General features: G+C 38.5%; 1 protein-coding gene across 1 annotated transcript in view; it reads right to left on the bottom strand.

Moving 5' to 3' along the window:
- LOC139760579 (uncharacterized) overlaps nucleotides 1-15706 on the bottom strand; it is a 128243-nt gene that overhangs the window by 50453 nt on the left and 62084 nt on the right. The window contains 6 exon segments of the mRNA XM_071684357.1: nucleotides 2567-2930; nucleotides 2932-3195; nucleotides 3197-3457; nucleotides 8366-8574; nucleotides 8731-8901; nucleotides 13920-14205. Of these exon segments, the coding sequence (XP_071540458.1) occupies nucleotides 2567-2930; nucleotides 2932-3195; nucleotides 3197-3457; nucleotides 8366-8574; nucleotides 8731-8901; nucleotides 13920-14205 (1555 nt within the window).

Genomic DNA, 15706 nt, shown 5'->3' with positions numbered 1-15706 from the left:
AGAAAGCTTTTCAAAAGCTGAATGTACAGAGGATAGGTATTTTACTAAATTTTTTCAAATATTTGCTTTATGTTTTCTGCAGTATTCTATGTGAACTGAGACTTTATCATGGCACACATCAGACTGTATGTATAGCATCAATACATATTCATATGCTGTGTAACACTGTATAAAATGAAAAAAAAATATTGTTTAAATACAGAATGCCATGATTTTTAGATGCCTAGTCATATCTTGGACAGCTGATCCTGCCCAAATATACCTCATGATTGAGTTTTACCATATCAATAACAGTAGGGTAGAATGATAATCTTAAAAATCTTTTTTTTTTTTTTTTTTTTTTTTATACTTTGTCGCTGTCTCCCGCGTCTGCGAGGTAGCGCAAGGAAACAGACGAAAGAAATGGCCCAACCCCCCCCCCCCATACACATGTACATACACACGTCCACACACGCAAATATACATACCTACACAGCTTTCCATGGTTTACCCCAGACGCTTCACATGCCTTGCTTCAATCCACTGACAGCACGTCAACCCCTGTATACCACATGACTCCAATTCACTCTATTTCTTGCCCTCCTTTCACCCTCCTGCATGTTCAGGCCCCGATCACACAAAATCTTTTTCACTCCATCTTTCCACCTCCAATTTGGTCTCCCTCTTCTCCTCGTTCCCTCCACCTCCGACACATATATCCTCTTGGTCAATCTCTCCTCACTCATTCTCTCCATGTGCCCAAACCATTTCAAAACACCCTCTTCTGCTCTCTCAACCACGCTCTTTTTATTTCCACACATCTCTCTTACCCTTACGTTACTTACTCGATCAAACCACCTCACACCACACATTGTCCTCAAACATCTCATTTCCAGCACATCCATCCTCCTGCGCACATCTCTATCCATAGCCCACGCCTCGCAACCATACAACATTGTTGGAACCACTATTCCCTCAAACATACCCATTTTTGCTTTCCGAGATAATGTTCTCGACTTCCACACATTTTTCAAGGCTCCCAAAATTTTCGCCCCCTCCCCCACCCTATGATCCACTTCCGCTTCCATGGTTCCATCCGCTGACAGATCCACTCCCAGATATCTAAAACACTTCACTTCCTCCAGTTTTTCTCCATTCAAACTCACCTCCCAATTGACTTGACCCTCACCCCTACTGTACCTAATAACCTTGCTCTTATTCACATTTACTCTCAACTTTCTTCTTCCACACACTTTACCAAACTCAGTCACCAGCTTCTGCAGTTTCTCACATGAATCAGCCACCAGCGCTGTATCATCAGCGAACAACAACTGACTCACTTCCCAAGCTCTCTCATCCCCAACAGACTTCATAAAAATCTTGGCTACACTTTTTCTCTACTACAATAATCAGACAACTATACTAAAAATCATGCCTTTTTCCCTATCTGATGATTATTTTCTTTTGGCCATGTTTAAATTCAAGCCTCAAATAGTGTTCGAATTCATATTCTTAACAGAATAACCCTCAAAAACACACTTTCTGAACACGTCAATAAAGCTCCTTATAAAAGCATCGTGGCTTGACTAATGGAATGAACAATTAAATGGCAAACCCAGCTAGTGAACAGGAAATGGTCACTGATTCCACTTGGGAGATGGTGCTTATTTATGGATTGGTTTGAGTGGGCGGGGTCTAGTAACGCAGCAAAGAATCAAATACCAAGTATGCTGAAGAGGAATCATATTGTGTAAGTGTGAATGAAGACAATGGAAAATAAAAGACATAATGCAATAGTATATGAGGTGAAGATGTTTGTATATGATACAGCATAAACAGGGATAAGTTGTATGGCTGGCAGAACTAAATGCTCTAAAACTTTAAATATGAATATTCATAGGTAAAGTTTACAATATTGTTACATTAATTTTTCATTGGTAAACATAGTGTTACTAGGCTCGGCTGAAAATGGTTCCACTAAAACAAGAGGTTACTTTTGATAAGGCTGAATAATGATTTGAAAGTAATGTCTCACTGAGGACCATCTCACTCCAAAAGAGTCCATCATTTATTTTGTTCCTGCAAGAAATGTAACCTCAAAGCTGCAAGGGCCACTCAAAAGAGGTCCTAGGGTTGCATGATAATAGTGATAATAATACCATGTAATAACAATAAACCATAGGATTGGGGAAAAAGAATTCACATGAGGGTGAAAGGCTTGCAAAGAATAGTGTGAACGTGAATGATGTGGTAAAACGGGGCTGACGTGCTATCAATGGACTGAACCAGGGCATGTGAAATGTCTGGGGTAAACCATGGCAAAGGTCTGTGGGGCCTGGATGTGGATAGGGAGCTGTGGTTTTGGGGCATCACACATGACAGCCAGAGACTGAGTGTGAATGAATATGGCAATCACATATCTCTGGTTTTCATCATTATCATTCACAGCTCTTAAATAAGAAATGCACAATAAGGCTAACAAATACCATTTACAGTCATGATTAGTACTTTACCCCTAAAAGAATACTACAGTCTGAACCTAAAAAACAATCAACAGTTAGAAAAACATAAAATCCCATTCAATTACCTGGTGGGGATTGAGATGTAGTTACTTGAAAGGGAGAGAAAGGCTCATCACCCTGTGTACATTCTTCATACTCCTGATGGTGGTCCCTCAGCATGCTAGAGGCATGCAACTCGTAAGCAGTCAAAGAAGATGGGGTACTGGGGTCTACCGAGAGGAGGATATTAGCTTTGTGACCCTTAAGTACAGATGTTACTGAGGAAGAGCAACTTCTGTATGATGATTTTTTAAATGGCTGTTCCTCATCAGATGAGGAGGAATTATCACTGTGGCTGGAAGGATAATATTCAAGACTGAGACTAGCATCATGCAAAGAGCTATATGGACAAGCTAGGCTAGTGAAGATAAGACTGAGGGATTCATTTAAAACAGATGTAAGAGTGACTTATACCAATTTCAATGGCCAAATATACCAAGTGTGAGCATGCCTCATCAGAAAAAGCCCCTTCTTCATCAGTACCATCACCATTACTTGTATCATCATCTACTATGTCACAATACTCTACAGGTTCTAAGGGCACTTTCTTTCCATGCATTACAGGCTTAGAAGCTCCAGAAACACTGAACACCATGGAAGACTCAAGGCACATGTCACCATCTGCAGCTGTCTGTTTACAAAAGGGAACATGTCCCAGTGTCTATAGTAGGCTTAGAGGTGCAAATACACACATCTTTCAGGAGTATACCTGGTCTTGTGGGAATCCGCTGAATATCATCCAAATCATTAGCATCTGCGCCAACACCTGGTGATGCAGTTGAGTTCCCCTGGAGTGATGGAGGTAGTATTTTGGCAGAGGTTAGTAGGCTCTCTGAGGAAGGCCATGTGGTATTGGATGGGAGTGAGCCAGGGTCATGTATTTTCTTCTTGTGCCTGCTACCTGGCCTGGGGATGTGCTGTCGAGAACAACATTGTACAACATGTTAACAGCATAAAATAGGTAATTAAAGTGTTGACTTACAGTAGCATATATTGTTAGTGAAATAATTTCTAACACCAGTTAGTAAATGTGTCAATGATGAATTCAACATGATCCAAGTCATGTTATACTTAATTATGACATCAAGCTTTTATAACAGGAAGTTTTTGAAAAAGAAAGACAACTTTTCAGTGTAAATAAAATAAAGTGCAAGCAATGACATGTAAAAACATGCAAAAAAGAAAATGTGTGGAGAAGTTGACCTTCCCTTTAAGTTAGTGAATCAGTAAAAACAAACTGAAAATAGAACGTTCAATCATCAAAATTTCTCTTACATAAGCAGATGGGACACTCAAACTTTCAGTGGTTCAGCTGAATTAATAAACATGCCAAATCCTGTAAAAGATGATATAACAGAGAAGAACCAGGACACTAAATAGCACTGGTTCCATGTACAGCATGATAGACATGGACCTACTGATAAGTAAAAACAACCAAGGAAGGCTAATGCCATAAAAAATCAAAGTGTGCAAAGACTATTGTTGGGTCTAAGAAGACAAAGTGGTAGCCATTACATAAATTTAATCAGTAGTGGAAATATCCATTACAAATGTCTGCCTCAGGACTGAAGGAGAAGAGGGGTTGAGTCGTCTATTCGAGGGCGCCCCCAGCAGCACAAGAAGTATCTTTGGAGAAGTTCGGAGTATGAGCGGGAACTGTCATCGTTGTCCCCCTATACAGCAAGAATGCTAGTCAGGAATGGACTACCAGTGGAATCCAAAATCTCTCTTTATTTTGCTGAATACAAGGAACATCTAATAATCAAATAATCATCAAAGCACAATACACCCTGCAATTACTTCAAACTTTTATATCATTCTTATTGGTGTAAGTTTTTGAAATCTAAAAGTTGAATTCTTAATATAGAAGAAGATATTTTACTTGAAAACTGCCTACAACTTTTTTACTGAAACAGAAATGATAAGGTCTTCACATATTATCATTACCACAATATGTGATGTAGTAATTCAACTTTATCATACTTCAGATATGTTATGTGCAGCAAACATGAATGGTATTTTCAGTTAATACTTAGCAAACTCTAAATACAGGAACATGGCACAAAAACTACAATTCTTAAAAAGGAAGTGATTTAGAAAATGCAACTATTTCAACATACTTTGGAGTATAGAATAGTGTGTGTTACCCCTAAAATCTATGGAAAGTTTATTAGTAAATATCATTATATGAAGTAAAGAATGGATCTATACTATGAAAGTGACATAGTATCATATAGGCATCTGCCAGTCACTTTTCACTCACAATACAATTTCCACAACCCACTGAAACTGACAACTGTACAGCCATATTCCCCTATTCTCCATCTCATAGCTCTGCTCCAATCTATCCATCCATATACATATTATCATGAATTCCATTTCCAATTCTACTGGATGTATTAGCTAATAAAGCCTCCCATATGAAGTGTTAGAAGCCAGTCATGATTGTCAACATTGAAGCTCCAAAATGTCCACCAAATGCTTCTCTAACAGGCCAGATGGTAAAGGAATGAACATTTGTTATTGTGTAAGGGTGAGTATCCAGGTGGCTTTTTAGAAAAGTGCGATAAACATTTTGGAATTTCAATCTCAACATCAGGTGGTCAGGTGATCTGTCACCCTGTATTTAAGCACCTGATATCACTCACACACATCATCAACCCATGCCCAATCTTTCAAAACGAAACATGAGCTTCCAAACTTTGGAAATGACTTTTTGCTTTTTCATTTTGTAAATCAAGTTACAAATATAAGTGAAAACATTGTCTTCAATCACACAATGCTTCAATGCATCCACTTTCAAATTACTTTTCTGGAATCCTCATCTTAAGCATTCCTAGCCCTAATCAACTTTATCCTGTTATCTGTTCATTATCTATTCATTCTGCCCCTTGTCCTTATAACATCAATTTGACTCCTATATATATATATGTTCTTAAGCAAATAATCAGTTGACCTACATTCTGCAAAAAACCTTATTCACCCCCTAAACATTTTCAAAGGTGAAACAAGGCGAAGGTTAACAGGGGGTACAAGCATATGATGCTTTCAGGGTGAAATCGTCCTTCATCTGGACTCCAAGACTAGTGTATTCAATAGTGTAAGCACCAGCAATCTGCCTCAAGTGTGCTTCACACTATCTTTGGGGAAGGATGTTCTTTCTCTACTCCTAGGAGCCTAGCTGCTACATTCTGGTAATTTTGCTTCTGGGTGCTGTATTTCTTCCACCTATGCTTCAAGATAGCTGGCTCTTACCTTTCTCTTGAGAAAAAAACCTGGATTTTCAACTGAAAGCAAGAAAATGTGGGTACATGTGAGATTTCTAGATGCACTAGGAACTTAGAACGCATGATCAGGTGGCTGCTTGCCTGTGCCTGAGGCCTTCATGACAATGTCATCCCATCACCAAAACCTATCCCTGGTCACCCAAGGAAGATTTCTAGATCTCAAAATTAACTCCAAAAACAAGAAATGCTGAAACAACCCTGCATTCTAGCTGCCAAAATCAAGAAAAGCCTTCCAAAACGTAAAGGGAACATCTCTCAAAGAATCATTCAACATCATCTGCAATAGAACTTTACATTCCCTATCGCAAGCCAAATGCCAAACTCCTGCTTACAAAGGAAATGAAATGCAGATGACTTTTATTTGCAAAGAAATGGAAGGACTAGGGCGAGCAATGTGGAGTAAGGTGATGTTTTCCATTGAAAGTTCCTTTAAGTGAGTGGTGTCAAGGCAGGGGGAGGATGAGGAGGCTGAAGGGTGCCAGCTGGTGAAATACCCAGATAGTTTCACAATCTGGGGATATTTTGGCAGTGTCAAGGGTAGGGGAGAATTGTACTTTCCTATAATCACTACAAAGAATGGAGAGCAGTACATTCAGGTGCTACAGAACTATTTGCTTCCTTTTTATGAGGTTCATGGGTGTGATCACTTCAAGTGGAACAATGTCCCCTGCCATGAGGCTAGAAAGTGATAAATTGGTTATCAGACAAAAATATACAACTGCTGATGTGGCCAGAGAACTCCCCAGACCTTAACCTAGTTGAGCACAGTTGAAACCAGCTGACAAGTCAAGCTTACTTCTTGCAGCACCTCATCAGTGCCTTGCCTCAATCTGAAGACTAAGATCCTATGGACCAAAAACATGGACCTAGGATACTTCAGGAACCTTGCCAGTTCCATGCTTAGATGTCTGTTGATGGTAATCAAGGCAAAGGAGAGATGACAAAGCACTATAATGTAAGTGTGACACCGCCTTTGAATATATATGGGGCGGACAAGGGTTTTTTGCAGACACTGTGCTTTCATATATGCACTTTCCTAATTACTTTTTCACACCAAATATCATGACATTCTTGTTCTTTGCTCCTAATTCACCTGCTTTACTAAAGCTATCCATTTCTGCTTTTAATTTTGAGCTATCCTGATATATATATATGAACTTGGGCTTTATATTCATACATCAGTGTTAGAACAAGTGTTTCTTTATGTAACTTCCTGTACACATTTTCTTTCACTCACTAAACCTCTCAGTACCTTCCAATTTTTCTCCATTGCAAGAGTTACTCTTAATGTTAGAATTCTTACCACCATCTTTAACTGAACTTTACTTTTACATATTCAATCTTGAAAGCCACATTCCTTTCAGAAACGAGGCTTTCCTTTTACTAGCATTCATTTTCAGAATCTTCCTGCCATATACATCATCTATGAAGCCTAACATTCTCTCTAATTTCCCTTAACAGCACAACATCATATGCAAGCAATAACAGTAGTCACAACTTCCCATACACATTCACAAGTAATACACCATATTCATCCCAACTTGCCTTTGTATACTGTCTCATCCATAAAAAACATCATACAACCATATAACCATATAGCCACCAAACCATAAAGCAATCCTACGCTGATCTAAGTATAACACCTCCTACTCTTACACATGCACTCTTTCCATTAGAAAACAGCTTGATACAATATTCAGATCTTCAATGCAAACCATACAGAGTCTGAATCTCCCAATGAACTTTCTAATTCACTTTATCATAAGTCTTTTCAAAATCCATATATGCTTTTCTTAATTTGGCCAATTTCCTCCACTTGTCTAACTGCCAAAATTCAATGTACATTTGAGAACACTTACCCAACTCATATCCCTCATTCACCTTGTCCCTCATCTATCCACTCAAGTCATGTGTCATATATAGCTTCTTCATTGCATCTTAATCTTCCAGTGTTCCTCTAAGTTCTCTCAAGACGGTATACTAAACATTTTCCTGTCTATCATTACATGGCATATATGCAACAATTACAGATATTCTAAACTTCCTATACTTAATTTTTTGCAACTAATAATATTTTGCTAACACACTTGCAATGAAATATCTTTTCAAAAAATCCTTCAAGAACAATGCCAAACCTCTTGCATAACCATCTGCAACATCTTGCAGGCCTACCTCAAATCCTTCATTCCACTGTCACACCATCTATGCAATATCTCATATGAACCCATCTAATCTTCCCTTTCTGAAGGTGTCTCCAACTTCCATACCCTTACACTCCCCAATTATTTCCCATATATGCTATTCTCACATACAGACCTCAATCTCTTGCTGAAAGCAGCTGCAGGCACACTATTTTCATCTGAGATCACATGCATCTTTTGTGGTGAACATTTAAAGAGCTAGGGTCTCCAGCTTTAACTTTGTAGGTCAGCTACAAAAGGCAAGGATGCCCAACTGCCTGAAGCACATTTGGTACCTTCCTGTTTTTACTTCTAAAAAAAATAAATCAAACTAACATTCCTTCTCAGATATACACACCTGTTTGTTTGATTGCAAGTTTGATGACTGTAACCTTTCATGATTGGTATGGTCTTGTTGCAGAACTGGGGTACCTTCTGGTACAACCCTGACTTTGCATCGGGAAGTTATGGTACTCTTCATGTTTGCAGCTGTGGCACTGATCTCTCCACTATCTGCTGTAGTGCACTCTCGCAGGCGTAATGTCCATGTACCATATTGGTCACTCTCTGAATGGAAACAAGATGAACAAAACTATTCTGCTACTTGTGAATCCCTCACTGTCTTTCAGTTTTTGTCAAACAATTGTAACATTTGGCAAACCATGTTAATGGTTTCCTGACAAGAGGAAGAACAAGATGTAGTTTCCCTTATTACCCAATTACCTATTGCAACTCTGGAAGAAGGTTCTAGTCGTTCCAAGCCCCTGGAGAAAATGACTCTAGGTTCTGGATGACCTTGTACTTGGCACTGGATGTACAGTTCTCCACCTTCTTCAATGGAAATATCTGATAATCCTTTGGTGAAGGTGGGACGCTTTTGAAGTCTTGAACTTGCTGATATAAAGAAGAAAAATTGTGATTCAAGGTAAACCTGTTCTGCAAAAGTAATGCAGAAAAAAAGTTTTATGGAAATATTAGTAACTTAATGGGGTTGCCCTGAAAATGGTTGTGTTCTACTCCCATAATGGATAAAAAATTCATGAGTACTAAACAATTACTTTTTTTACACAACAGCAATACACTGGATGTACAGTATGTAAACAAGGTAATAATTCATTTGTACCTAACCTACCTCTCTAAAGCAAGGGAACAGAGATATTCCTAGTAAAATCCCAACTTGCTCAGCGTTCATTTCTTTGCAACAGCACTACACCCTTCACACTCAAACCATTCCATAACTAACCACCAACCCCAAAGTAAAAAAAAAGAAAAAGCCTACTTGTACTGTCTCACACTTCAGTTAACTTCTCAAAGATGTCCCCACTCCCAGCAAACGTAACACATTATTAATACACACACACATACACACACAATGAAATGACCCAACAAGCACTACACTAAACAACTGCCCTCTCAACTCAGTCTTAAACACCACCTCAGTCAACATAAATCCACCTGAAACCACTATATCTAGATAGAAATAAGTCACCCTTCCTATCTATCCTCTGGACATCATCCATCTCTATATTATTACACACAGTGATTCAACACATTCCAGGACCATTCATACCTACAAAAAACAACAACTACAATGAACACACTGAACACTTACTGCTTAGATACCCTGCACTTTCCCCATACGAATACACACACATCACTAAAACTCTATGACCTATGGTTCAGCCAGGATGGTGGACATGAATGGCTTCCTGAGTACTGCAAGTATCATAGAGATTGAAGAAACTCTTGGGGCGGGAAGTAAGTGAAAGGGACAAATGGGGAATGATAGCAGGCTGGGATGAGGTGAAGAGAAGATGGGGTGAGTACTTTAATCAAAAGATTGTTGAACTTGTTTGAGGATAGGGAGGGAGATGTAGGCTGTTCAGGCAGGGTAGGTATGCAAAATGAAAGTCATGATAAATGCTTTGATAAAATGAGAAGAGTTGTTGAAAATCTTGTGTAAGATGAAAAGTGGTAAGACAGCTGGAGTGGATAGTATTGCAGATATATCTCTTAAAAAAAAAAGGCGACTGTTGTTGACTGGTTATTTTGAATTTTCAAAATATATATGGACCATGGTGAGATGCCTGAGAATTGGTAGTATGCATTCATAGTGCCACTATATAAATGAAAGGGGAAGAAAGGTGAGTGTATGAATTACAGAGGGATAAGTTTGCTGAGTGTACCGAGTAAGCCTTATGGGAGCATGGTGACTGAGAGGTTGGTGGCATGCTCAGAGAATTAGACTGGAGAGAAACAATGTGGTTTTAGGAGTGATACATAATGTTTGGATTAGGTGAATGCTTTGAAGAACATGTAAGAAATATTCAAAGAAACGGAAGGAACTGTATATGGCATTTGTGTATCTGAAGAAAATATATCATAAGGTTGATGGATATACTTTGTGGAAGGTGTTAGAAATACAGGGTCTGGGATGAAAGGTATGAGAAGCAATAAGTTTTTATCAAAAGAGTAAGGCATGTGTGCAAGTAGACAGAGAAGAGGGTGAGTGGTTCCAGGTGAAGGTGGGTCTGCGGATGGGTGCGTCATGTCACCATGGCTGTCTTAGTCTCTATGGATGGAGTGGTAAGGGAGGTGAATGAAAGTCTTGGAGAGAGTTGGGGAGGTTAGTCAGCTGCTGTTTGCTGATAACACAGGACTGGTGGCAGATATGAGTAAAAACTTGCAGAAGTTGGTAATTAATTACCTATCTGTACTGTAGAAAGAGAGGGAGTGTTTATACTCATGGAGACCCATCGCTTGAGCACTTTCTTTTATCATACAACCTCTTGAGCATATGTATGCTGTCTACATTAGCCATGTCCTCAGCCAATCCATTCCAGGCATCCACTACTCATACTATATAAGTGTTTCTTTACATCTTTATTTACAAGTTTCTTACTTGCTTCCAATTTATGTCTTTTGGTTCCTCTAACCCTAAATCTCTCAAAGTACTACACACTGTCTACTTCACTAATCTCTCTTAAAAACTCAAAGGTCATGATCAAGTCATCCCTAACTCTTCTCTCTTCCAAGGTAGATAAATCTAAAGCCATCAACTTTTCCTATACCTTATCTTTCTTAATTTTGGTACCATCTTTGCTGTCCTCCTCTGAACCTTTTCTGAGTTCTTTGTACTTTTATACGTGCAGTGATTGAGCCTAAAAAGTACATTCTAGTTTTTGGCCTTATGTATGATATGAAAAGCTTGCTGAATATTTCTTTATCCATATACTTGAAAGCTATTCCAATATTTGCCAGCAGAAAGTTTGTCTCTTGTTATCTTAGTATGGGACTCCAGTGACAGGTTAGAGACGATGTTTACTCCCAAGTCTCTCTCACACAAAGAATCTTGAAGCTTACTTCTTGATAAGCGACAAGTAACAATCATATTGAGGCTTCCTTCACTTCGTCCCAACCTTATTACTTTACATTTGAATTCCATCAACCATGTTTCAGACCATATTTCGAGTCTGTTTATGTCTCCTTGTAAGCTGATGCAATCCTCATGACTTCTACATTGCCAGCAACTACATTCATGTAGGATTCCATACCATAAGGTACGTTAGTAATGTAGATAAAAAATAAATATCAATGGTCCTAGAACTAAACCCTATGGCACCCTGCACTTTAACCTATTTGGAAAAGGCTCCTCTGAAATGAGTCCTTTGTGATCATCTCTCCCGTGAGATAATCTATCCTGCTTTGAGATTCAGCCTCTTATGTGATACAGTGTCTGGCAGTCTCAGCTCCTTCTTGTAAAACTGTAAGAGGTTAGTTACACATGATCTTTTTCCATAAAACTTTGCTGTCTCTCACTTAGGAGCAGAAAGTCATCCACTTGCTTTCAAAAAATAAATTTTCTAGATCTTACACACCACACTCATTAGTGAGATAAGTCTGTAGTTCAACAACTATTTACAGTCTCTTTTCTTGTATACAGATATAAAGATTTACTCTTTTCCATCTTCACTGTACTATGCCTCTCTCCAGTGACATCTTCAATAGTCATTAAAGTGGCTTATCAAGCATATATGCACAACTCTAGCATAAATAATGAAATTTCATTAGGACCATGATCCTTATATGGGTCAAGTCATTTCAATATTCTATTAATATCATTTCCAGATCTCAGTGATTTCCAAAACCGCCTCCCCATTCTATCACACTGATGTTGAGGTTATAGTGTCTTCCTCTGTGATAACACTTCTGAACTTGCTATTTAGTTCCTCATATACCCTTACATCATCCAATATATCCCTGAATCCCATAGCCTATTTAACTGCTCCTTAACTGACAAATGGCTTTTGATAAGCTTATGGAAAAATTTTGGATTTTTAGCTGCCTATCTATCTATCTATATCTCTGATGCCTGTTCCCTTCAGTAACTCCATCAAAGAGGGTGGCCTTGGCAAAAAAATCTCCATATCTAGTGAACTCCAGTGCTGCTTCTTAGACTGTAATGCCTCAACCTTAACAGGCCACTGGCAGAGGGCCACTCTAATGCAGTGTTCGCAGAGACTCCTACCTAATGTTTCTACTGACCACTTCTACCTAATGTTCCAGTTTACTACTTCTACCTAAAAGTCTTACCTAAATGTTCCTGCCTACTACTATCTATTGCTCCAACCCTTTTGCCAAAAGGCAGGGTTAACACATAGTACTCACCACAGGAAATCTAGAGTTACGAAGAATGAGCTCTGTGAGTTCATTGTTGTCAAGTGCTGTGTTGACAGGGAGAGAATTTGTATGTTTGTGGACAGAATGCCAGCAGTCCACATGTAGGTGAGGCAGAAAGAAAAGACAGCTATGTAGGTCAGAGGAGTGCAACTTGACAACCAATGAAAAGCTGGATCACTATGTAGAAATCACCGACCCTCCTGATACCCAGGAGTACTGGTAATATACCTTCCTGGTTGCTGGCTGCCTACCAAGTATCACCTACTGCCATGTCCCCAATATACTTTCTGAAGTGCCTATGTTCCTCTTTCCTCATCTTGCCATATTCGTTCCATGCTCTCTTATACTTTGCCAATGCCAGCTGGATAGATTGCCCTCTATATCTTTGCCGCTGAACATCATGAAGCTCCTTTGCTTTATGACATCTTTTTTTAAACTGTTCCTTCCTTTTTTTACCATTCCCATTTATTTGAGGCTTGATGTACCAATGCCTTTAATCCTTTTCTTTAAATTTCAAATAACTAAATTTCACTTCCTGATCTAAGTTATTGTAGAAATTAATGATAATAATATCTTTTTATTTTCTATCTCATCTCTGCTCTTTTAATGTCCTTTTACCACATACTCAATCAGCATTACAAGATCACGTCTTCCAACTGGTGTATCATATGTAATGTTCTCAACACCCTTGCTAGTATAAGCAGAGATAAGGTCTAGCAATAACGGTGTATCAATCACTCTCATCATACTATGCTCTGTGTCATGCTGGTACAGGAGATTTCCTATATACACTCTAAAAAGTTGTCTACATTAGTCCCTATCACCATGAGAATCCTAATTCTCTTAATAATTGAAATCCCCCAGTTTGGAAGGATGTACCAAGAACAGACAAAGAAAAAGTCTAGATGTCATGTGCAATGCACCAAAACCACAGCCCCAATCCTCAATTAAACCCCCCCAAATTTCCACAGTTTCCCCTGACTACTTCATACACCCTGTTTCAGTCATTGACAACATATTGCTCCCTGCAGTTTATCACTTGAGACTATTACCAGTGTCATGTCAACAGCAAACAATAACTGATTAGCTTCCCAAGCACCCCCAATCCCCTCACCCCTGAGACTGCATATAAAAAAAAAAAAAAAAAAAAAAAAAAAAAAAAAAAAAACTTTTAAAGACCTCTACACATAAGTACACAAGTTGAAGGTTACAAAGCTCCTCCTTTTCCATACCTTTGTGTTGAACTCTACAAAAAGCCCAGACACAGTCTGTGGCAGTGTAGGCAGCAGCAGCATACACCCCAGCAGCAGCAGGTGTGATACCATATACATGCAGGTGATGGGTGGATCCCTGACGCCATGTCCAGTGGTCACAGTCACCCACAGGTACCAGAGAACCATTCTGATACCAGCTCAATCCTGTTGGAGATGGGGATTGTGTCTTTAATTTCATGGATCTTACATAAAGTTAAATTGGTGGTACTGCATATGACAGACAGAGAGTCAAGCTATATACCATCTTCAAGTTCTGGAGGTCTTATTATGACAAAACAATGAATACATATACCGTCAATCTTATATTCTTGTCATTCGAAGGAGCTTTTTTTGCTGAAAAAATGATGCATTCATCAAAACTTTACTTATTTGTGTGGTAAAATTATAAATGGATATAAGTTCAGCCAGCAACACTATCTAGCATGTGATATGTCTCCCCTAACAGCTTAATATATACACATATTATGCAATCATTTTGTGATACCCAAAGGTATGTGTCACATTATCTAAATACATCTACATATATTACCCATATGAATTTATATACAACATCCATTTTCATTTCCACCTGGGTAGTTCATGGCATGTTGCTGGTTGCTGAAAAGTGTCTGAATAAACTGTTACTAATTTATGGCAGCAAAGCAGTATTGCCATACAAAGAAATAGCAAACAGCTTTTCAGCTCAAATACACCCATGGAAAGATAAAATCCAAGATATCAGATGTAATGGCTGTACTGCACAGACAAAGGTGAAATATCATATTTGAAATGATTGAAGTGAATGTTTAAAGAGACAACTCAGTTCGCAATTATTGGATATATTCAGCAAAATATCCACAACATATACCAAACTAGAACATGTTTATCGAGTCTGTTCATTACAATCAAAAAAGCATAGACTAACTAAGAAGGATCAGAGGAAAGCCACAAATAAGTTGTCTAAATTAAGAGAAATGAGTCACAAAATTTGCCAACATGGAAGAGAGAAGAGCAATGAACAACCAGATCACAACCTTTAGGTTTCTTAATCAGTTTGACAATGCTGACATGAACAGCTCTTTGTAAATTGCATATGCACATCAACCTGAAGATGTAGAAAGGAAGAACTTTGTTGAACAAAAGTGAAGAAATACAATCTTCGTTTCAGAAAGGTAGAAGAGCGGAACCAAACATGAAGTGAAACTGTGCAAGCTAGTATGCAAATGCATAAGTTATATGATGGCAGAGAAAGTTTAAGGGATGGGGTTCCATGACAGTAGAGCCCTCTCTCCCTACTGCACAAATGGGTATCTAGGTAACAAAAACAAGTATAAAACTTTCTAAAAATTTAAGTATGTTGTCACAATTCTTTCCCCATACAGGAATTAAGAGGGATCCAAGAGTTTGAGGAAAACAGATTAAGAGATGGAGAGAATCTCTATAAGACAATTAGAAACAAGTGACTAACATGAAAAGCAAAACCACTGTAATATACAGTGAACTAATTGGTGTGATGGAAAAATAAAAAACATAAAAGGTAGTGCAGTTTGGAAATGTGGGTGTTAGTGAGATGAAAAAATTGAATTTTGAGAGATAATGTGTAATCATCTCCCAGCAAGGCGCAATATTACATATAATTCACTGTGCTTTGTTCAGATTCATCTGCAAAGTAACTTACCATTTTAACAAATGTAGGTGTAGGTAGTAGTTGGCAGGCAGTCAATGACCAGTACTTCCCACCTGGGTATTGGGAGAGTTAGTGATGG

This window comes from Panulirus ornatus, chromosome 1 (genome assembly GCF_036320965.1).
Source record: "Panulirus ornatus isolate Po-2019 chromosome 1, ASM3632096v1, whole genome shotgun sequence".
Lineage (NCBI taxonomy): Eukaryota > Metazoa > Arthropoda > Malacostraca > Decapoda > Palinuridae > Panulirus > Panulirus ornatus.
The sequence above is the reverse complement of the archived record's forward strand: the minus strand, read 5'-3'. Positions and strand labels throughout refer to the sequence as shown.